This window comes from Callorhinchus milii, unplaced genomic scaffold, assembly GCF_018977255.1.
Source record: "Callorhinchus milii isolate IMCB2004 unplaced genomic scaffold, IMCB_Cmil_1.0 Scaffold1, whole genome shotgun sequence".
Taxonomy (NCBI): Eukaryota; Metazoa; Chordata; class Chondrichthyes; order Chimaeriformes; family Callorhinchidae; genus Callorhinchus; species Callorhinchus milii.
In genome coordinates, this window is record NW_024704742.1 from 118,483,927 (window position 1) to 118,508,949 (window position 25,023).

Here is a 25,023-nt window from a genome sequence, read left to right on the forward strand (position 1 = left end):
CTATTTATTTGGCAACTCAAAACATTCCAGAATTTAGCAAATTCTTGAATACAGTCTTAATGTTGAAGCCATTTTTCTGTATAGAATTCAACAATTTGCCAAATTGTAAACCGAAAAAGTATGTTAATAGAGTAAATCTGCACTCAAGTGGAATTTCTCTCCAGCAATTCACTGATTCTGATCCTTTACATGTATCTGATACATGTATCATAAAATGAATGGCTGACTAGAGAGAAATCCCTTTTAAAAATATTTTCAACAACAACTTGCATTTATAAAGAAAGGGCGCTTCTCATGGGGTAGTTGCCTTGGAGCACTTAGGTTGTCAAGATGATGATTGATGGTTAAATCAGACGGTTAAGTCTAAACTACCAACATAAATTTTTTACTGACATACAGAAATTGGGCATTCATACAACATGGGAGAACACATAACATGTACATAGATGAAGGTGATGTGAATGCTCTTTTAACTAGAAAACAGCCAAGAACCTGTACCCTTGTGGTCTGATTTGATTATTTCCACTGGCCATCAAATCAGTAACAAGAGCGCATAAATTTAAGATAATCACAAAAAGAATCAAAAGGAAGTTAGAAAACAATTCTTTACACAGAGGATGGGGGTTAGTATGCAAGATTTTATGCCACAAACTGTTGTTGAGGTAGTATTCATAAATTTGTTTGAGAATTGTAACGTATGGGGAACGAGTGAGAAAGTAGGATTGGATTATGTTGTTCATATACAATACAAAATTACATTTGTATAGCGTCTTTCACATCGAGAGGATGTCCCAAGGCGCTGGACAGTCAGGGATTTGGACCCGAGCTGGGGCTTGGCATCAAGAGGGTTGGAGGGCAGGGAGATAGGGGCACACGATCTGCAGAGTTTTGGATGATGTGCAGCTCGTGCAGGGAAGAGTTGGGGAGGCCAATGGAAAAAAACACCAGTGAAACGTTAATTGGCCAAATGGCCGGTTTCTGTGGTGTAACAATCTATGATTCTCTAATTCTCCTTGAACAACATCTGAATAAATAAGCTATTTCTGCCCAGCAGAAACAGGTTTTCTAACGCTGCTGAATCACTGTTTGCCAGTACAAGCCTTTCAAATAAGAGGCTCCCAAACAGATTTGGTGACAATAACACATATCAAAGCAACATTTAAGGCATCTTTGCTTTCAGCAGCTTTGATCCAAGTGAGATCCTTACTGTCAAACAACACAGAAGTGTATTATATTTTGGTTACTTGAAAATTCAATGTCACAAATACTCCAATTATTGAACCTGTTCATGTTTTACAAGAACAAGATCATGTGACATATTGAGAAAAGGTCTAGTACCAGAAGGTGGGAAAAACACTAACAACTCCTATGAAAAGTTAGTGTGACATCACAGCTTACTATGCTCTATTCTGTGGCACCAAAAATATACAGCGTAATCAAAATCCTATTCAACACTGGCATAACAACAACCCCAGTGGCAATACACTTCACATACTTATACCAGCTGCATGAATTAGTTACTACAGTCACTCTCAAGATGCTGAGCATAGCTACTCTCTGCCACAATGTAATATGCAAACTGTGCCATATGTTTCATACCACGAGAACAAAGCTTGAAATGTTTAAGAACATTTTGTGACTGAGAACAATTGCAAGAAAAGGAAACAGGTCAGAGAGGCTAAAAAGAATAAGAATAATAATTTGGTTCCTCAATCCACAAATGTTTGTGGGACACTGCTGTGCGCAATTGTCTGCCACGTTTTGCCCACAAAATATACAGTCAATTCAATTTATAGTATATTCTGTTGAAGCGCTTTGAAACAACAACAACAAAAAATTGCATTTGTATAGCGCCGTTCACGTCAGGAGGTTGTCCCAAGGTGCTGGACAGTCAGGGGAGGGTAGGTGTAAGGAGGGTGACCGAAGGCACGGTTGAAGAGGATTGTCTTGGAACGGTTCTTGAAGGAGGCTAAGGGAAGCGGTGAGGTGGAGAGACGGGGGATGGAGTTCCAGAGGGTGGGGGCAGAGAGGCTGAAGGCCCGCCTGCCCGCCAATGGTGGGTCGGGCAAGGCGGGGTTGTGAAGCAGGCTGGAGCTCGCTGAGCAGAGTGAGCGAGCAGGTTGGGAGGGAGTTAGGGGTTCGCAGAGGTAGGAGGGAGCGTGGCCATGGAGGGCTTTGAAGGTGAGGACCAGGATCCTCTAAGTGATGGGGAGCCAGTGGAGCCGGGCAAGGATCGGTGTGTTAATGTCGCAGAGCGTGGTGCGGGAGAGGACACGGGTTGCAGAGTTCTGGATGATCTGCAGCCTGTGGAGGGAGGAGTTGGGGAGGACAACAAGCAGGGAGTTTGCATAGTTGCGCCTGGTTGTGTTGAATGTGTGGATGAGGGTCTCGGCGGCCTGGGTGACAGGCAGTGGTGAAACTGGGCAATGTTGCGGAGGTGGGGAAAGGTGGAGCAGGTCATGGCATGGATGTGGGGTACGAAAGACATTTGAGGGTCGAACAGGATGCTGAGGTTCAGTATTGGCTCCATGAGATGTAGAGTGCATCCATGGAGGGAGATGCTGCCAGAGCCCGAGGTATGGAGGTGCTGATGGGAGCCAAGCAGGAGGGCTTCAGTCTTATTGACATCCAACTGTAGAAAGCTAGCTCTCATTCAGGACTTGATGTCCGACAGGCAGTCTGTGAGGACAGCAGTGGTCCTGGAGTTGAGGGTGGAGATGGAGAGGTAGAGTTGGGTATCATCATGTACATAATAATAATAATCCTTGCATTTGATATAGTGCTTTTCATGTCTTCTAGACGTCTCAAAGCGCTTCACAGAATATACTGTGAAGTGAATTGACTATATTTGTGGGTGAAACGCGGCAGCCAATTGCACACAGCAGTGTCCTACAAACAGGTGTAGATTGAAGTGACCAATTTATTATTGTTTTTTTTCTTGAGGGATTATTATCAGGCGTGTGAGGTAAGGAAACTTGTGCAAGGTTTTTCCCTGCCGGGAATCGAACCCAGCAAATTGACTCTACATCTACATATGGAAGTTGACCCCATGTCTACGGATGATGTCACCAAGAGGGAGCATGTAAACGTTGAAAAGGAGGGGACCAAGAACAAATCCCTGAGGGACGCCACACATGATGGTGCGGGGACTGGAGGAGAAGCCGTAAGTGGAGACAAAGTGGAGACGGTGGGAGAGTTAGGATTTGAACCAGGCAAGGACAGGTCTGTGAATGTTGAGCTGAAAGGAGAGGCAATGGAGGAGGATAGAGTGGTCGACAAAGTCAAAGGCAGCAGAGAGGTCGAGCAGGACAAAGAGGCAGAGAGAGCTCTGGTCATAGATGGACAGAATATCATAGTGACTTTGATCAGCATGCAAACCCGATTGGAGGGGTTCATATAGGGAATGGCAGGAGAGGAAAAAGCGAAGCTGGGTCGCAACAATTTGTTCCAGGGCCTTGGAGAGGAAAGGGGGGTTGGAGATGAAACGATAGCTGGAGAGTAGTGAAGGGTCCAGGGAAAGTTGTTTGAGGATTGGGGTGATGACACCTGTTTTTAGCGGGATGGGAACAGTGCCAGTGGATAAGAAGACATTGATGTTGGTTAAAAGAGGAGCCAGGAGGTGGAGCCGGGAGGTAAGGAGAGGGGTAGAGATAGGGTCAAGGGAGCAGTGAGATGTCTCGAAGATGTCATAAGGTGCTATATCAAATAATAATAATAATACTTACATACTTGCTATGTCATGTCTTCAAGATGTCTCCAAGTGCTTCACAGCATATACTGTAAAGGGAATTGACTGTATATTTTGTGGGAAAAACGCGGTAACCAATTGAGCACAGCAGTGTCCCACAAACAGTCATGGATTGAAGTGACCAATTTATTGTTATTATTTTTTTAAGGAATTATTACACCCAGAAAAGCGATCCGCCAATCGACTATCAACCGGGTTCCTACTTACAGAGGAGTGTGGAGTAAGGAAACTTGGCCAACATTTTGCCTTGCTGGGAATCAAAAGCATGTCTCTCGCTTGCGAGACAAGAGCTCTAACCACTGAGCCACAAGGATTCCACAACTCCACAAATAAGGATTATTATTATTATTTATTTTCTATATGTCTCCTCAAGACTGGTTTACCTTGTGGTTTTTACAGGGAGGTATCTGTGGAAACTTCACACTGAACCACCAAAAGAAAAGCATGAATCAGATGTGAGTAACAAAGTGATTTGAGCTGGAGCACAGCTGCTGATACCTCTAAGAATGTGATTTTGCCAGGATATTGATACTCGCAGCCTCAGTTTCAAAGCCGATAATGCAATTTAGTTCTTCCTCCTCTCAAATAATGGTTGCTTAAAATCTATGAGGGAATGGGATTCAAAAGATAATTTTAATGTTGTGAGAGATATAAAACTAATTTTAGTTGGCAGAATGAGTTCTAAGCATGCATTTAACACACAGCACTTTTTAGCTCTTTTAACAATGTGAGATTGTTGTGTCAGGTGAAATTTAAATTGTGGTTCCAGTATCTTGGAACGAATGTTACTTTCATGCATTTGGATTAAGAGATCTGACTGCCAAAGTGTAAGTAAAAATCATTGCTCACAATTTTGAAATAATCTGATTTCAATCAATTACTTAGAGTTGCTCGGTCCTGAAGTGTATTTTGTAACTTTATCAAACCACTGCATCCTGCTAAAGGTCACTAGTCCTGAAGATTATCTCAGTTATTTTCATACTTGTCCAGAGAAAACTGTGGTACAATTTAACAACAACAATAAAATTACATTTTATTCAGGAGGACATCCCAAGGTGCTGGACAGTCAGTGTTTCGGACCTGAGATAGGGGCCGGGAAGGAGGTACAATGATTTTGAGCTCAGCAAACAGATGGGAGACAGACTTAAGGAAAGAGACTCCCTCTGCTTTAGCTTTGCACTGGCTATGGAAAGAATCAAACCTTTTAACATTTAAATGTAGTGTTCACAGGCAGTCCATTAAGACCACCCTTATGTTTGATATGTCAGGGATGAGCTGGTATTTCCACAGTTCTTTGCTTATATTAAACATGCACTCACCATCTAAATTAAGGTTGTGTGTCCACCAGTACTGTGTATAGTTTTTAGACTGATTAGGCAACTCTGCTATTAGCTTAGTGCATAGGATTTTCTTTTCATCTCTTTCTTGCCTTGCTACCAAACTACGCGTTGGATCAAGAATGTACCCATTTATTTCTCTTAAGGCTTCAATTGGACTTGCTTCTACTGGAGTAAGAGGACAGTTATTTATTGCACAAGTTGTGGCTGTTCCTAGTCTGGGAGAAAGAATGATTTGAATGAGGTTACAAAGAAAGAGAAGTGGAAAAACATTTCTATTTAAAAAAAACTTGTTCAAAAAACTGGAGTTGGGGCATTAATTCAGTATCCCAAATCCCAGCACAGCAAGCTCCTTATCAACAACAACAACAAAATTACATTTGTATAGCGCCTTTCACGTTGGGAGGATGTCCCAAGGTGCTGGACAGTGTACAGCATTTCAGACCCGAGCTGGGGTCAGGGGGAGAAGGGAGGGGAGGGGAGGTGGCCGATGGCATGGTCGAAGAGGAGTTTCTTGAGGCAGGACTTGAAGGAGGCTAAGGAGGGGGCGAGGCGGAGTGATTGGGAGATGGAATTCCAGAGGTTGGGGGTTGGTAGGGGGTTAGGAAAGGTATGAATGAAGCAATACAAAGGTGCTTCCTATATTTTGCTGGTACAATATGTCACTTTTACCTGCCTACTGAATACAAGCCATCATACATTTTACTGGATACATATTGGGCACAGAGGTTAAAAAAAAGTTGTGACTTGCATCTGAAACACAAAAACAATGGATGATTGGTTGCCACTAATGTTTATAGATATCATCCAGGCTTAGTTGGTAGCATTGTTGCCTCAGAGCCAAAGGGTTGCACATTCACTTCAGGATTCTGAAATCACAGCCTTGGCTGTTACTCCACTGCAATACTGGAAGTGCACCGTATTATTGGAGAGCCATCCTTCAGACTAAGGTCCCATCTGCCTCTTCAGGTGGATGTCAAAGATCCCCCAAATAAAATTGGTCACTCACTTCATGACTGTTTGTGGGACATTGATGTATGCAATTTTGCTGCCTTGCTTGTCTACAAATGCACATTCACTACACTTCACAGTAAAATCCTGTGAAGCTCATTGAGACATCTTGATGATGTGATGATGTGCTATGTCAAATGTAAGTACATAAGTCGTTTCATTATAAGTAAGTTGTACATGCACCCAAGTCCCATTCATTTTCCTACTAAAAATACTTTGATTTCTTTGCACTGATTGGATTTTACAAGTCGGATAAATGGTTAAGTCGTAATGATTTTCTGATCTCAAATAATGGAAATCCTAATAAAATCATCTTCTAACTCATATCACCACAACCACATCTATCAGCTCATTGACAATGTATTGCATGTATAGTGCTAACCAATACATTATCAATGAGTTAATAATAATCCTTGCATTTGATATAACCTTATAATGTCGTTGAGATGTCTCAAAGTGCTTCACAGAATACATTGTAAAGTGAATTGACTATATATTTTGTTGGGGGAAACATGGCATATATAATGATAGATTGAAACATTGCATGAGGCAAATGAGATCATGACCCGCGCCCGCGATTTTATTGCGGTCTCGAAATTTGAACTTTTTTCAGAGAAAATTTATAAAAATTACAGTGTTAATAATTCTTTGTAAGAGTTCATGTTTTATTAAAATAATTCAGTTTTGAAACCTCTTTGCTAGCGACATTCATTGTACATGTTTTTTGCACATGAGGTCATGTACATCGTTATAAAATGACTCGGAATTTGCATAAGTCCTATTAAATGTTATGGTCCTGACTGATACGATCTGTATGTATTTACCTCTATTATTTTTATTACAAAACTGTGTTTTGGGATCAATTGGAATTTCACCCACTTCTGTGTTTACTGCCGTATGGTCTAGTTTAACATCCCAGAAAGTTGTATTGTGTCACAATACTTTTCAGCAAGACAGAGGTCATGTGGCAGCGTTTTCTTGTTACTTTATTATTAAACGGCTTTAAAAATGTGAGGTTGAAACTGATAAAAACATCTTTGTTATTGAATAACGTTTATCTTTTAATGAGCACAATGTTCGAATATAGAACACTGGGATACAGTTTATTTGCACTTGTAAAGAAGGTCTTTAGATCCCGCTGTTTTATGCACATGACTAAATGCCAACTTTCTGACAGGGTCATCTGTCTCTGGTGCCAGCTGAATAAAAATGTTCTTCAAGCAGATGTGGGTTTCTCTTCAGAAGAGAAACCAAAACAAATGACAAAAAGCAGCTCACCGAGTCAGGGAGAAAGAAACGCCTTGAGTTTTAAATCAACATGTTGTTCTCACTCTCTCTCTCTCTGTATTCAAAATATAGTCATTGCGCTTTCCATTTTAAATTTCATTTTAAATGATAAATCCCGTGAAGTGCTTTGAGACATCGTCCCGACATCAAAGGTTCTATGCCAAATGCACTGATTATTATATTATTATTACAGTGTGCTCCCCAGAGTTTGACAGTAAAATTGAAATTCTTTGGCCCTCTCCTCACACCTGTCCCCCTCACATCTGTCCCTCTCCTCACACCTGTCTCCCCTCACACCTGTCTCCCCTCACACCTGTCTCCCCTCACACCTGTCTCCCTCACACCTGTTCCCCTCACACCTGTCTCCCCTCACACCTGTCCCTCTCCTCACACCTGTCTTCTCCTCACACCTGTCCCTCCCCTCATACCTTTCCCTCTCCTCACACCTGTCCCCCCTCACACCTGTCCCTCCCCTCACACCAATCCCTCCCCTCTCACCTGTCTCCCCTCACACCTGTCTCCCCTCACACCTGTCCCTCCCCTCACACCTGTCTCCCCTCACACCTGTCTCTCTTCACACCTGTCTCCCCTCACACCTGTCCCTCCCCTCACACCTGTCTCCCCTCACACCTGTCCCTCCCCTTACACCTGTCCCTCTCCTCACACCTGTCTCCCCTCACACCTGTCCCTCCTCACACCTGTCCTCCCCTCACACCTGTCTCCCCTCACACCTGTCCTCTCCTCACACCTGTCTCCCCTCACACCTGTCTCCCCTCCCACCTGTCTCCCCTCACACCTGTCCCTCCTCACACCTGTCCTCCCCTCACACCTGTCTCCCCTCACACCTGTCCTCTCCTCACACCTATCCTCTCCACAACTGTCCCTCCCCTTACACCTGTCCCTCCCCTCACACCTGTCTCCCCTCACACCTGTCCCTCCCCTCACACCTGTCCCTCCCCTCACACCTGTCTCTCCTCACACCTGCCTCTCCTCACACCTGTCCCCCCTCACACCTGTCCCTCCCCTCACACCAATCCCTCCCCTCACACCTGTCCCTCTCCTCACACCTGTCCCTCTCCTCACACCTGTCCCCCCTCACACCTGTCTCCCCTCACACCTGTCTCTCCTCACACCTGTCTTCTCCTCACACCTGTCCCTCCCGTCATACCTGTCCCTCTCCTCACACCTGTCCCTCCTCACACCTGTCTCCCCTCACACCTGTCCCTCCTCACACCTGTCCCTCCCCTCACACCAATCCCTCCCCTCACACCAGTCCCTCCTCTCACACCTGTCTCCCCTCACACCTGTCCCCCCCTCACACCTGTCCCTCCCCTCACACCTGTCCCTCCTCACACCTGTCCTCCCCTCTTACCTGTCTCCCCTCGCACCTGTCCTCTCCTCACACCTGTCTCCCCTCACACCTGTCCCTCCCCTCACACCTGTCCCTCTCCTCACACCTGTCCCTCTCCTCACACCTGTCCCTCCTCACACCTGTTCTCCCCTCACACCTGTCTCCCCTCACACCTGTCCCTCCCCTTACACCTGTCCCTCTCCTCACACCTGTCTCCCCTCACACCTGTCCCTCCTCACACCTGTCCTCCCCTCACACCTGTCTCCCCTCACACCTGTCTCCCCTCACACCTGTCTCCCCTCACACCTGCCTCCCCTCACACCTGTCCCTCCCCTCACACCTGTCCCTCCCCTCACACCTGTCCCTCCCCTCCCACCTGTCCCTCCCCTCACACCTGTCTCCCCTCACACCTGTCCCTCTCCTCACACCTGTCCCTCCCCTTACGCTCCGCCCCTCTACTGCTGTTCCCATTGTGACGGATCAAAGCGGCGACCTTTCTCATTGGACCTCTGCCGCCTGCGTGTCTGTCTGTCCCCCCCGCCCCGCCCCCAGGCCCCGCCCTCCAGGCCCCGCCCCCCAGGCCCCTGTCCGTGCCGTGCGCGCTTACGTCAGGAGGCTGAATGGCAACATTGTTGTGAGAAGAGGGACCAGGGGTTCTGGAGGCGAGAGCGCGATCCGCTGCACATCCACATCACGGGGGGACTCGTGTAGACAACAGCAGCAGCAGCAGCAGGTGGAGGAGGAGGTGGTTGGCGCGCGCCCCCTCACTCGCTCACCTCCCGGGGAATCGAACGTTCTCTTCGGCATTGCTGCCGGAGGTGGGGATGGGGACGAGCGCGAGGCGAGCGCTGCGGCGTCCGCTTGTAAACACAGGCGGCCACGTGATGTGAGCAGCGCATTGTCTGCGAGAGAGAGAGAGAGAGAGAGGGAGCGCGAGAGAGGAGGTCTCGGGGCAGCATCAGCCGCAGCACAGACCCACATACAGGGAGAGGGGAGGGGAGGGGGGGCGGAGAGGACAGGACAGCGCGGTCCGGTACGGTCCGGTGTGGTGCAGTTGGGACGCTGGACACTCACTTCGACGTGCACGTCTGGGGGCTGTTGGAGGAGGAGAAAGACCACTTGAACCAAGATGGCTGTGTTAGCCCCGAACTTCTAGCGGATGTGGCTGTGCTTTTATTTATTTATATATGTTTATATATATATATATATTATCGGGTTGTTGTTTCTGACTTGTGGGGCATTGCACGATGTCATTCGCTATGGAGGATAACCTGGAGTCGGACTGGGTTGCTGTGCGACCCAACGCTTTCGACGAGAAGGAGAGGCACAAGTTCGTCTTTATCGTGGCTTGGAATGAAGTGGAAGGAAAGTTTGCCATCACCTGTCACAACAGGACTGTTCAGAGGAAGAAGATTGGGGCAAAGGGGGTCCAGGGGTCACAGGAGCCGTCGGACAGCTCTCCTGTAACGGGCAGCAAGGCCGCAGCTCAGGGGGGGACTGTGAGGAAGAGCCCGACTGGAGAGGGAACCGAGCTGAGAAGTCCTATCAGAGAAAGGACCAGCATCCAGAGCCCAACTCGAGGAGACATTGGGGCCAAGAGCCCATCCAAAGGGGACATCAGGGCCAAGAGCCCAGCGCAGGGGGGTATGACAGTCCCTGAGTCAATCTCGGGGGATCCGAAGATGACAGGTCATGGAACAGGCAAGACATGTTTTCTGGACCCTATTCAAGATCATACCCGTGTCCAGGAGTCCACGACTACTGCTGGAGAGGCTGGTGATCAGACACAGGATCAGGAGAGTGTGATGCCGGATGACTGCAGTTGGGCGGGACTGTTCTCCTTCCAGGATTTGAGATTGATTCATCAGCAATTCTGTGCTGTAAATTCCGAACTGGAGCCCTGTTTACCCGCGTTTCCCGAAGAGACGTCGGGGATGTGGTCTGTGCTGTTTGGAGCCACAGAGGTGTTTGAAGGGGAAATGGACTCTCTCTGCTTACAGCTGCAGATGTACCTCGGCCACGCGCTGGACATTTGCGGGTGGAAAATCCTCTCTCACCTACTGTTCACTGAAAGTGATGACCCCGACGAGTATTACGAGAGCCTGAGTGAGCTGAGGCAAAAGGGATACGAAGAGGTGCTCCACAGAGCCAAAAAGCACTTGCAGGAGGTGGGACAACCTAATTATTTTTTGTCGTAAACATGTTCAAACGGTCTTGTGTGACATGCGTCTTAATTGCCCCTATTTTGGAGCGAAACTTGTCCGCATCAGAGAGGTGATGTGCAAGTTCGTGCAGTTTGAACGCGAGTGAACCCTGAGCCCTGTTTTGAAATAATCGTCAATGACCATTATTTCAGAAACCGTGGAATCAATATATATCGGTGTTCACTGCGAGAATTAGATAACTGCTGTTTTTTTGTTTCGTAGGGAAATAATGCAGCTTTGTTAGTACTGTTGCCCCAATTTCCAGTCAAACAGCTGTGGAACCTACATCCTACAATTCAGATTAATTAGCAGAAGGACCTGATTACCTACAGTGTTTAATCCTATTCATTTACCTGCCTACTGAATACAAGCCATCATACATTTTACTGGTACATATTGGGCACAGAGGTTAAAAAAAAGTTGTGACTTGCATCTGAAACACAAAAACAATGGATGATTGGTTGCCACTAATGTTTATAGATATCATCCAGGCTTAGTTGGTAGCATTGTTGCCTCAGAGCCAAAGGGTTGCACATTCACTTCAGGATTCTGAAATCACAGCCTTGGCTGTTACTCCACTGCAATACTGGAAGTGCACCGTATTATTGGAGAGCCATCCTTCAGACTAAGGTCCCATCTGCCTCTTCAGGTGGATGTCAAAGATCCCCCAAATAAAATTGGTCACTCACTTCTGACTGTTTGTGGGACATTGATGTATGCAATTTGCTGCCTTGCTTGTCTACAAATGCACATTCACTACACTTCACAGTAAAATCCTGTGAAGCTCATTGAGACATCTTGATGATGTGATGATGTGCTATGTCAAATGTAAGTACATAAGTCGTTTCATTATAAGTAAGTTGTACATGCACCCAAGTCCCATTCATTTTCCTACTAAAAATACTTTGATTTCTTTGCACTGATTGGATTTTACAAGTCGGATAAATGGTTAAGTCGTAATGATTTTCTGATCTCAAATAATGGAAATCCTAATAAAATCATCTTCTAACTCATATCACCACAACCACATCTATCAGCTCATTGACAATGTATTGCATGTATAGTGCTAACCAATACATTATCAATGAGTTAATAATAATCCTTGCATTTGATATAACCTTATAATGTCGTTGAGATGTCTCAAAGTGCTTCACAGAATACATTGTAAAGTGAATTGACTATATATTTTGTTGGGGGAAACATGGCATATATAATGATAGATTGAAACATTGCATGAGGCAAATGAGATCATGACCCGCGCCCGCGATTTTATTGCGGTCTCGAAATTTGAACTTTTTTCAGAGAAAATTTATAAAAATTACAGTGTTAATAATTCTTTGTAAGAGTTCATGTTTTATTAAAATAATTCAGTTTTGAAACCTCTTTGCTAGCGACATTCATTGTACATGTTTTTTGCACATGAGGTCATGTACATCGTTATAAAATGACTCGGAATTTGCATAAGTCCTATTAAATGTTATGGTCCTGACTGATACGATCTGTATGTATTTACCTCTATTATTTTTATTACAAAACTGTGTTTTGGGATCAATTGGAATTTCACCCACTTCTGTGTTTACTGCCGTATGGTCTAGTTTAACATCCCAGAAAGTTGTATTGTGTCACAATACTTTTCAGCAAGACAGAGGTCATGTGGCAGCGTTTTCTTGTTACTTTATTATTAAACGGCTTTAAAAATGTAGGTTGAAACTGATAAAAACATCTTTGTTATTGAATAACGTTTATTTTTAATGAGCACAATGTTCGAATATAGAACACTGGGATACAGTTTATTTGCACTTGTAAAGAAGGTCTTTAGATCCCGCTGTTTTATGCACATGACTAAATGCCAACTTTCTGACAGGGTCATCTGTCTCTGGTGCCAGCTGAATAAAAATGTTCTTCAAGCAGATGTGGGTTTCTCTTCAGAAGAGAAACCAAAACAAATGACAAAAAGCAGCTCACCGAGTCAGGGAGAAAGAAACGCCTTGAGTTTTAAATCAACATGTTGTTCTCACTCTCTCTCTCTCTGTATTCAAAATATAGTCATTGCGCTTTCCATTTTAAATTTCATTTTAAATGATAAATCCCGTGAAGTGCTTTGAGACATCGTCCCGACATCAAAGGTTCTATGCCAAATGCACTGATTATTATATTATTATTACAGTGTGCTCCCCAGAGTTTGACAGTAAAATTGAAATTCTTTGGCCCTCTCCTCACACCTGTCTCCCCTCACATCTGTCCCTCTCCTCACACCTGTCTCCCCTCACACCTGTCTCCCCTCACACCTGTCTCCCCTCACACCTGTCTCCGCTCACACCTGTTTCCCCTCACACCTGTCTCCCCTCACACCTGTCCCTCTCCTCACACCTGTCTTCTCCTCACACCTGTCCCTCCCCTCATACCTTTCCCTCTCCTCACACCTGTCCCCCCTCACACCTGTCCCTCCCCTCACACCAATCCCTCCCCTCTCACCTGTCTCCCCTCACACCTGTCTCCCCTCACACCTGTCCCTCCCCTCACACCTGTCTCCCCTCACACCTGTCTCTCTTCACACCTGTCTCCCCTCACACCTGTCCCTCCCCTCACACCTGTCTCCCCTCACACCTGTCCCTCCCCTTACACCTGTCCCTCTCCTCACACCTGTCTCCCCTCACACCTGTCCCTCCTCACACCTGTCCTCCCTCACACCTGTCTCCCCTCACACCTGTCCTCTCCTCACACCTGTCTCCCCTCACACCTGTCTCCCCTCCCACCTGTCTCCCCTCACACCTGTCCCTCCTCACACCTGTCCCTCCTCACACCTGTCTCCCCTCACACCTGTCCTCTCCTCACACCTATCCTCTCCACAACTGTCCCTCCCCTTACACCTGTCCCTCCCCTCACACCTGTCTCCCCTCACACCTGTCCCTCCCCTCACACCTGTCCCTCCCCTCACACCTGTCTCTCCTCACACCTGCCTCTCCTCACACCTGTCCCCCCTCACACCTGTCCCTCCCCTCACACCAATCCCTCCCCTCACACCTGTCCCTCTCCTCACACCTGTCCCTCTCCTCACACCTGTCCCCCCTCACACCTGTCTCCCCTCACACCTGTCTCTCCTCACACCTGTCTTCTCCTCACACCTGTCCCTCCCGTCATACCTGTCCCTCTCCTCACACCTGTCCCTCCTCACACCTGTCTCCCCTCACACCTGTCCCTCCTCACACCTGTCCCTCCCCTCACACCAATCCCTCCCCTCACACCAGTCCCTCCTCTCACACCTGTCTCCCCTCACACCTGTCCCTCCCCTCACACCTGTCCTCCCCTCACACCTGTCCCTCCTCACACCTGTCCTCCCCTCTTACCTGTCTCCCCTCGCACCTGTCCTCTCCTCGCAATGGAGGAGGATAGAGTGGTCGACAAAGTCAAAGGCAGCAGAGAGGTCGAGCAGGACAAAGAGGCAGAGAGAGCTCTGGTCATAGATGGACAGAATATCATAGTGACTTTGATCAGCATGCAAACCCGATTGGAGGGGTTCATACAGGGAATGGCAGGAGAGGAAAAAGCGAAGCTGGGTTGGAACAATTTGTTCCAGGGCCTTGGAGAGGAAAGGGGGGTTGGAGATGAAACGATAGCTGGAGAGTAGTGAAGGGTCCAGGGAAAGTTTTTTGAGGATTGGGGTGATGACACCTGTTTTTAGCGGGATGGGAACAGTGCCAGTGGATAAGAAGAGATTGATGTTGGTTAAAAGAGGAGCCAGGAGGTGGAGCCGGGAGGTAAGGAGAGGGGTAGAGATAGGGTCAAGGGAGCAGTGAGATGTCTCGAAGATGTGATAAGGTGCTATATCAAATAATAATAATAATACTTACATACTTGCTATGTCATGTCTTCAAGATGTCTCCAAGTGCTTCACAGCATATACTGTAAAGGGAATTGACTGTATATTTTGTGGGCAAAACGCGGTAACCAATTGAGCACAGCAGTGTCCCACAAACAGTCATGGATTGAAGTGACCAATTTATTGTTATTATTTTTTTAAGGAATTATTACACCCAGAAAAGCGATCCGCCAATCGACTATCAACCGGGTTCCTACTTACAGAGGAGTGTGGAGTAAGGAAACTTGGCCAACATTTTGCCTTGCTGGGAATCAAAAGCATGTCTCTCGCTTGCGAGACAAGAGCTCTAACCACTGAGCCACAAGGATTCCACAACTCCACAAATAAGGATTATTATTATTATTTATTTTCTATATGTCTCCTCAAGACTGGTTTACCTTGTGGTTTTTACAGGGAGGTATCTGTGGAAACTTCACACTGAACCACCAAAAGAAAAGCATGAATCAGATGTGAGTAACAAAGTGATTTGAGCTGGAGCACAGCTGCTGATACCTCTAAGAATGTGATTTTGCCAGGATATTGATACTCGCAGCCTCAGTTTCAAAGCCGATAATGCAATTTAGTTCTTCCTCCTCTCAAATAATGGTTGCTTAAAATCTATGAGGGAATGGGATTCAAAAGATAATTTTAATGTTGTGAGAGATATAAAACTAATTTTAGTTGGCAGAATGAGTTCTAAGCATGCATTTAACACACAGCACTTTTTAGCTCTTTTAACAATGTGAGATTGTTGTGTCAGGTGAAATTTAAATTGTGGTTCCAGTATCTTGGAACGAATGTTACTTTCATGCATTTGGATTAAGAGATCTGACTGCCAAAGTGTAAGTAAAAATCATTGCTCACAATTTTGAAATAATCTGATTTCAATCAATTACTTAGAGTTGCTCGGTCCTGAAGTGTATTTTGTAACTTTATCAAACCACTGCATCCTGCTAAAGGTCACTAGTCCTGAAGATTATCTCAGTTATTTTCATACTTGTCCAGAGAAAACTGGTACAATTTAACAACAACAATAAAATTACATTTTATTCAGGAGGACATCCCAAGGTGCTGGACAGTCAGTGTTTCGGACCTGAGATAGGGGCCGGGAAGGAGGTACAATGATTTTGAGCTCAGCAAACAGATGGGAGACAGACTTAAGGAAAGAGACTCCCTCTGCTTTAGCTTTGCACTGGCTATGGAAAGAATCAAACCTTTTAACATTTAAATGTAGTGTTCACAGGCAGTCCATTAAGACCACCCTTATGTTTGATATGTCAGGGATGAGCTGGTATTTCCACAGTTCTTTGCTTATATTAAACATGCACTCACCATCTAAATTAAGGTTGTGTGTCCACCAGTACTGTGTATAGTTTTTAGACTGATTAGGCAACTCTGCTATTAGCTTAGTGCATAGGATTTTCTTTTCATCTCTTTCTTGCCTTGCTACCAAACTACGCGTTGGATCAAGAATGTACCCATTTATTTCTCTTAAGGCTTCAATTGGACTTGCTTCTACTGGAGTAAGAGGACAGTTATTTATTGCACAAGTTGTGGCTGTTCCTAGTCTGGGAGAAAGAATGATTTGAATGAGGTTACAAAGAAAGAGAAGTGGAAAAACATTTCTATTTAAAAAAAACTTGTTCAAAAAACTGGAGTTGGGGCATTAATTCAGTATCCCAAATCCCAGCACAGCAAGCTCCTTATCAACAACAACAACAAAATTACATTTGTATAGCGCCTTTCACGTTGGGAGGATGTCCCAAGGTGCTGGACAGTGTACAGCATTTCAGACCCGAGCTGGGGTCAGGGGGAGAAGGGAGGGGAGGGGAGGTGGCCGATGGCATGGTCGAAGAGGAGTTTCTTGAGGCAGGACTTGAAGGAGGCTAAGGAGGGGACGAGGTGGAGTGATTGGGAGATGGAATTCCAGAGGTTGGGGGTTGGTAGGGGGTTAGGAAAGGTATGAATGAAGCAACACAAAGGTGCTTCCTATATTTTGCTGGTACAATATGTCACTTTTACCTGCCTACTGAATACAAGCCATCATACATTTTACTGGGTACATATTGGGCACAGAGGTTAAAAAAAAGTTGTGACTTGCATCTGAAACACAAAAACAATGGATGATTGGTTGCCACTAATGTTTATAGATATCATCCAGGCTTAGTTGGTAGCATTGTTGCCTCAGAGCCAAAGGGTTGCACATTCACTTCAGGATTCTGAAATCACAGCCTTGGCTGTTACTCCACTGCAATACTGGAAGTGCACCGTATTATTGGAGAGCCATCCTTCAGACTAAGGTCCCATCTGCCTCTTCAGGTGGATGTCAAAGACCCCCCAAATAAAATTGGTCACTCACTTCTTGACTGTTTGTGGGACATTGATGTATGCAAATTTGCTGCCTTGCTTGTCTACAAATGCACATTCACTACACTTCACAGTAAAATCCTGTGAAGCTCATTGAGACATCTTGATGATGTGATGATGTGCTATGTCAAATGTAAGTACATAAGTCGTTTCATTATAAGTAAGTTGTACATGCACCCAAGTCCCATTCATTTTCCTACTAAAAATACTTTGATTTCTTTGCACTGATTGGATTTTACAAGTCGGATAAATGGTTAAGTCGTAATGATTTTCTGATCTCAAATAATGGAAATCCTAATAAAATCATCTTCTAACTCATATCACCACAACCACATCTATCAGCTCATTGACAATGTATTGCATGTATAGTGCTAACCAATACATTATCAATGAGTTAATAATAATCCTTGCATTTGATATAACCTTATAATGTCGTTGAGATGTCTCAAAGTGCTTCACAGAATACATTGTAAAGTGAATTGACTATATATTTTGTTGGGGGAAACATGGCATATATAATGATAGATTGAAACATTGCATGAGGCAAATGAGATCATGACCCGCGCCCGCGATTTTATTGCGGTCTCGAAATTTGAACTTTTTTCAGAGAAAATTTATAAAAATTACAGTGTTAATAATTCTTTGTAAGAGTTCATGTTTTATTAAAATAATTCAGTTTTGAAACCTCTTTGCTAGCGACATTCATTGTACATGTTTTTTGCACATGAGGTCATGTACATCGTTATAAAATGACTCGGAATTTGCATAAGTCCTATTAAATGTTATGGTCCTGACTGATACGATCTGTATGTATTTACCTCTATTATTTTTATTACAAAACTGTGTTTTGGGATCAATTGGAATTTCACCCACTTCTGTGTTTACTGCCGTATGGTCTAGTTTAACATCCCAGAAAGTTGTACTGTGTCACAATACTTTTCAGCAAGACAGAGGTCATGTGGCAGCGTTTTCTTGTTACTTTATTATTAAACGGCTTTAAAAATGTCAGGTTGAAACTGATAAAAACATCTTTGTTATTGAATAACGTTTATCTTCTAATGAGCACAATGTTCGAATATAGAACACTGGGATACAGTTTATTTGCACTTGTAAAGAAGGTCTTTAGATCCCGCTGTTTTATGCACATGACTAAATGCCAACTTTCTGACAGGGTCATCTGTCTCTGGTGCCAGCTGAATAAAAATGTTCTTCAAGCAGATGTGGGTTTCTCTTCAGAAGAGAAACCAAAACAAATGACAAAAAGCAGCTCACCGAGTCAGGGAGAAAGAAACGCCTTGAGTTTTAAATCAACATGTTGTTCTCACTCTCTCTCTCTCTGTATTCAAAATATAGTCATTGCGCTTTCCATTTTAAATTTCATTTTAAATGATAAATCCCGTGAAGTGCTTTGAGACATCGTCCCGACATCAAAGGTTCTATGCCAAATGCACTGATTATTATATTATTATTACAGTGTGCTCCCCAGAGTTTGACAGTAAAATTGAAATTCTTTGGCCCTCTCCTCACACCTGTCCCCCCTCACACCTGTCCCTCTCCTCACACCTGTCTCCCCTCACACCTGTCTCCCCTCACACCTGTCTCCCCTCACACCTGTCCCTCTCCTCACACCTGTCTTCTCCTCACACCTGTCCCTCCCCTCATACCTTTCCCTCTCCTCACACCTGTCCCCCCTCACACCTGTCCCTCCCCTCACACCAATCCCTCCCCTCACACCTGTCCCTCTCCTCACACCTGTCCCCCCTCACACCTGTCCCTCCCCTCACACCAATCCCTCCCCTCTCACCTGTCTCCCCTCACACCTGTCTCCCCTCACACCTGTCCCTCCCCTCACACCTGTCTCCCCTCACACCTGTCTCTCTTCACACCTGTCTCCCCTCACACCTGTCCCTCCCCTCACACCTGTCTCCCCTCACACCTGTCCCTCCCCTTACACCTGTCCCTCTCCTCACACCTGTCTCCCCTCACACCTGTCCCTCCTCACACCTGTCCTCTCCTCACACCTGTCTCCCCTCACACCTGTCTCCCCTCACACCTGTCTCCCCTCACACCTGTCTCCCCTCACACCTGTCTCCCCTCACACCTGTCCCTCCCCTCACACCTGTCTCTCCTCACACCTGTCTCCCCTCACACCTATCCCTCCCCTCACACCTGTCCCTCCCCTCACACCTGTCCCTCTCCTCACACCTGTCTCCCCTCACACCTGTCCCCCTCACACCTGTCTCCCTCACACCTGTCCTCTCCTCACACCTATCCCTCCACACTGTCCTCCCTTACACCTGTCCCTCCCCTCACACCTGTCCCTCCCCTCACACCTGTCTCTCCTCACACCTGTCTCTCCTCACACCTGTCCCCCCTCACACCTGTCCCTCCCCTCACACCTGTCCCTCCCCTCACACCTGTCCCTCTCCTCACACCTGTCCCTCTCCTCACACCTGTCCCTCCTCACACCTGTTCTCCCCTCACACCTGTCTCCCCTCACACCTGTCCTCTCCTCACACCTGTCCTCTCCACACCTGTCCCTCCCCTACACCTGTCCCTCCCTCACACCTGTCTCCCCTCACACCTGTCCCTCCTCACACCTGTCCTCCCCTCACACCTGTCTCCCCTCACACCTGTCTCCCCTCACACCTATCCTCTCCACACCTGTCCACCCCTTACACCTGTCCCTCTCCTCACACCTGTCTCCCCTCACACCTGTCTCCCTCCACCTATCCTCTCCACACCTGTCCACCCCTTACACCTGTCCCTCTCCTCACACCTGTCTCCCCTTACACCTGTCCCTCCCCTTACACCTGTCTCCCCTCACACCTGCCTCCCCTCACACCTGTCCCTCCCCTCACACCTGTCCCTCCCCTCACACCTGTCCCTCTCCTCACACCTGTCCCTCCCCTCACACCTGTCTCCCCTCCCACCTGTCCCTCCCCCCCCTGTCCCCTCCCCCACCTGTCCTCCCCTCCACCTGCCTCCCCTCCACCTGTCCCTCCCCTCACACCTGTCTCCCCTCACACCTGTCCCTCCCTCCACCTGTCCCTCCCCTCACACCTGTCTCCCCTCACACTGTCCCTCTCCTCACACCTGTCCCTCCCCTTACGCTCCGCCCCTCTACTGCTGTTCCCATTGTGACGGATCAAAGCGGCGACCTTTCTCATTGGACCTCTGCCGCCTGCGTGTCTGTCTGTCCCCCCCGCCCCCGCCCCCAGGCCCCGCCCTCCAGGCCCCGCCCCCCAGGCCCCTGTCCGTGCCGTGCGCGCTTACGTCAGGAGGCTGAATGGCAACATTGTTGTGAGAAGAGGGACCAGGGGTTCTGGAGGCGAGAGCGCGATCCGCTGCACATCCACATCACGGGGGGAATCGTGTAGACAACAGCAGCAGCAGCAGGTGGAGGAGGAGGAGGAGGTGGTTGGCGCGCGCCCCCTCACTCGCTCACCTCCCGGGGAATCGAACGTTCTCTTCGGCATTGCTGCCGGAGGTGGGGATGGGGACGAGCGCGAGGCGAGCGCTGCGGCGTCCGCTTGTAAACACAGGCGGCCACGTGATGTGAGCAGCGCATTGTCTGCGAGAGAGAGAGAGAGAGAGAGGGAGCGCGAGAGAGGAGGTCTCGGGGCAGCATCAGCCGCAGCACAGACCCACACACAGGGAGAGGGGAGGGGAGGGGGGGCGGAGAGGACAGGACAGCGCGGTCCGGTACGGTCCGGTGTGGTGCAGTTGGGACGCTGGACACTCACTTCGACGTGCACGTCTGGGGGCTGTTGGAGGAGGAGAAAGACCACTTGAACCAAGATGGCTGTGTTAGCCCCGAACTTCTAGCGGATGTGGCTGTGCTTTTATTTATTTATATATGTTTTATATATATATATATATTATCGGGTTGTTGTTTCTGACTTGTGGGGCATTGCACGATGTCATTCGCTATGGAGGATAACCTGGAGTCGGACTGGGTTGCTGTGCGACCCAACGCTTTCGACGAGAAGGAGAGGCACAAGTTCGTCTTTATCGTGGCTTGGAATGAAGTGGAAGGAAAGTTTGCCATCACCTGTCACAACAGGACTGTTCAGAGGAAGAAGATTGGGGCAAAGGGGGTCCAGGGGTCACAGGAGCCGTCGGACAGCTCTCCTGTAACGGGCAGCAAGGCCGCAGCTCAGGGGGGGACTGTGAGGAAGAGCCCGACTGGAGAGGGAACCGAGCTGAGAAGTCCTATCAGAGAAAGGACCAGCATCCAGAGCCCAACTCGAGGAGACATTGGGGCCAAGAGCCCATCCAAAGGGGACATCAGGGCCAAGAGCCCAGCGCAGGGGGGTATGACAGTCCCTGAGTCAATCTCGGGGGATCCGAAGATGACAGGTCATGGAACAGGCAAGACATGTTTTCTGGACCCTATTCAAGATCATACCCGTGTCCAGGAGTCCACGACTACTGCTGGAGAGGCTGGTGATCAGACACAGGATCAGGAGAGTGTGATGCCGGATGACTGCAGTTGGGCGGGACTGTTCTCCTTCCAGGATTTGAGATTGATTCATCAGCAATTCTGTGCTGTAAATTCCGAACTGGAGCCCTGTTTACCCGCGTTTCCCGAAGAGACGTCGGGGATGTGGTCTGTGCTGTTTGGAGCCACAGAGGTGTTTGAAGGGGAAATGGACTCTCTCTGCTTACAGCTGCAGATGTACCTCGGCCACGCGCTGGACATTTGCGGGTGGAAAATCCTCTCTCACCTACTGTTCACTGAAAGTGATGACCCCGACGAGTATTACGAGAGCCTGAGTGAGCTGAGGCAAAAGGGATACGAAGAGGTGCTCCACAGAGCCAAAAAGCACTTGCAGGAGGTGGGACAACCTAATTATTTTTTGTCGTAAACATGTTCAAACGGTCTTGTGTGACATGCGTCTTAATTGCCCCTATTTTGGAGCGAAACTTGTCCGCATCAGAGAGGTGATGTGCAAGTTCGTGCAGTTTGAACGCGAGTGAACCCTGAGCCCTGTTTTGAAATAATCGTCAATGACCATTATTTCAGAAACCGTGGAATCATATATATCGGTGTTCACTGCGAGAATTAGATAACTGCTGTTTTTTTGTTTCGTAGGGAAATAATGCAGCTTTGTTAGTACTGTTGCCCCAATTTCCAGTCAAACAGCTGTGGAACCTACATCCTACAATTCAGATTAATTAGCAGAAGGACCTGATTACCTACAGTGTTTAATCCTATTCATAAAGCTCGGATCCTAATCCTACAGTAAATGGGAGTCAAGGTACTGGATAGTAAACCAGAGCTTTGCAAACCTTTACATCTCTTTGTTTGAGCCTCTTTCAACCTTCCATCTGTTGCTTTACACGATGGAAATGTGATCTGCGAGAGAGTGGGAGGGGAATGACCGTAAACATGAACTCCACGTCATAGAATAGCTGAGGGTTGGCCTTAACTAGTAAAACAAGCTGTGTGTGGCTTGGTCCACATTCATCTGACTCAAGAGTTTTGTTAAACTTTTGTTTAAATCCAGGTTCTAAGGAATACAACATCAAATGTAAAACCTCACAACTTGACCCACAAAATCACACCACTGTCCCATTCTATTTACTTTGTTGGTTTGGGGCTGCAGAGAAGATATCTGTGAAATTTACTTCTGTGTATACTTTATGGCTGATAAGATGTCAAAGAAATGTCTGCGGATATACACAAAATCTCTTTGGAGACTGCTTCTCTCCCTCTTGAACTCAGTTACATGCACTATTTGCTATCTGAGATATCAGACAGACAGGAAACCTGCTCCTCATCCTGTGTAAGTGACTGGCCACTAACTACCTGGTGGATCAGTAGAGATTGACTCATCCTTTTTATTTTTTTGAAAAAACTTCCTCTGAAGAAATGGCACTGCAATTCCCCCCGACTGCCTTTGCCAATGGTAATATGTATCCCTCAGCTTGTTGCAGTGTTCAGTGCACTAATGAACTGTGGCACTGGTCCACATTCATCTGACTCAGGTTTTCTTTTGGCGGACCCAAGTATTCAGTGCATTGGTACATTCTTTGCATTAAAATGTGTACTTTTTAATCTGTGTGTCAGTAAGCCCCTGTTTTTAATATATATATCAACTTTGTTTTAACAACTAGAATCAAGTGTTTGCCTTGCTTGTTATGTATTGTACTTATGTGGGTGTCTATCTCTCTGTCTTCTTTGCTTCCTCCTTTTTGTTTCTTCTTTTCCCCCCTCTTAAAAGTAGCCAAATAATGAAAAACAATGGCTCTTCTGATTTTTAGCCGTATTAGACAATCTCAATACCAACTTTTGTCCCAATTGGTTCCACCACACCACTGGGAAGTATTCCCTATGTTTGTCATTCGTTGAAAGTGTATGTAAACATTCAACTTGTATCCCAGATTTGCTAGTATCTTTAAGTTTTAATTTCCTCTTCTGTTGAGGACAATGGGCACTGCATCTTTTCCAGTTGTTTCTTTGTTGTATATAACTTTTGTTACATACAATCACTATTGTTAAAATTGTGGAGGGGGGTATTTCCTTTGATATTCATTTGTTATAGAAACTCATATTAAGTACCTCATAGATTGTAGTTTATTCACTTGCATTTTTGCAAGAGATCAGAATCTTTAAAATATGCAATTGCTGACTCAAGAATGTGAGTACAATATGTGGCCTTTGCTATTAGAAATGCCAAAAAGCTACACATGCAAGATTTACTCCTCAAAACTATTTGTTGTGTCTTGCAGTGAACAGTAAGAGTCCGAGTTGAGAACCTATTGTTAAAGTTTAAGCATGTAAGCAAGACCTTTGATAAGGTCGACCTAACTTATAGTAAATTATGTTTCTCTTGTTCTGCTTAATCCTACATAGACTGGTTTTAGTTGTGCAAATGGGGGAGGTGATGACTGGGATTATCGGAGGTCTTCTGGAGTTCTCCTTTCCTATTTCTTGTACAAGCTGTCCTATGCTCTCAGTCAGATCACAGAAAAGCATCCATTTGATATGGAAACTCGGGTAAAGGACCTCATAGATATATTGATTGAACTTGTATGTATTTTGTACTTGTAGTTCATCCATTTGCAGTGACAGTGATATTGATAGTCGAATAAGATATGAGAAAGGATGAGGTCAGTTAGGGTTCTAACCTATTATGCAATTGTCTACTGTGTTTCGCCCACAAAATATACAGTCAATTCACTTTACAGTATATTCTGTGAAGTGCTTTGAGACATATCAAAGACGTGATAAGGCGCTATATCAAATGCAAGGATTACTGTTTTTATTCATTATTATACAGCTTGGAGTGGTCTTTTTTAGAGGTATAAAAGATGTTTAACAGGATACAGAAATAATAACAACAAGATTTCATTTATAGAGCGCCTTTCACGTTGGGAGGACGTCCCAAGGCGCTGGACAGTTGGGTCAGGACCCGAGCAGGGGGGAAATGGTCAGGGTGAGGGGAGGGAAGGGAGGGAGCGAAGAGGGGGTAGAGAGTCGAGAGGGGAGCTGAAGGCACGGTTGAAGAGAAAGGTCTTGAGACCGGCCTTGAAGGAGGAAAGGGAGGAGGCGGCGAAGGCACTGGGGGATGGAGTTCCAGAGCCTGGGGCTGAGAGGCTGAAGGCCCGGCCACCGATGGTAGGGCGGTTGGGGCGGAGGATGTGGAGCAGACCGGAGCCAGAGGAACGGAGGGTACTGGCAGGTAAGTAGGGGGATAGTAGGTCGGAGAGGTAGGAGGGAGCAAGGCCGTGAATGGCCTTGTAGGTGAGGATGAGGATCTTGAATTTGATCCTCTGGGGGATGGGGAGCCAGTGGAGGCGAGCGAGGGTGGGAGTGATGTGGTCCCGAAGCCTGGTGCGGGACAGTACAC

The 25,023-nt window shown here is 46.5% G+C and overlaps 2 protein-coding genes across 2 annotated transcripts in view; both read left to right on the forward strand.

Moving 5' to 3' along the window:
• The first annotated feature begins 9,722 nt into the window (after positions 1–9,722).
• LOC121848100 (junction-mediating and -regulatory protein-like) lies at positions 9,723–10,932 on the forward strand. The gene has a single exon (XM_042331741.1). It carries the CDS (start codon positions 9,982–9,984, stop codon positions 10,930–10,932), a length of 951 nt encoding a protein of 316 aa, XP_042187675.1. The 5' UTR covers positions 9,723–9,981.
• A 9,516-nt stretch (positions 10,933–20,448) lies between these two features.
• LOC103177767 (junction-mediating and -regulatory protein) overlaps positions 20,449–25,023 on the forward strand; it is an 85,479-nt gene continuing 80,904 nt past the window's right edge. Inside the window, exon 1 of the mRNA XM_007892082.2 lies at positions 20,449–22,005. Coding sequence (XP_007890273.1) covers positions 21,085–22,005 — 921 coding nt within the window. The 5' untranslated portion in view covers positions 20,449–21,084. The remainder of the gene's footprint in view (positions 22,006–25,023) is intronic.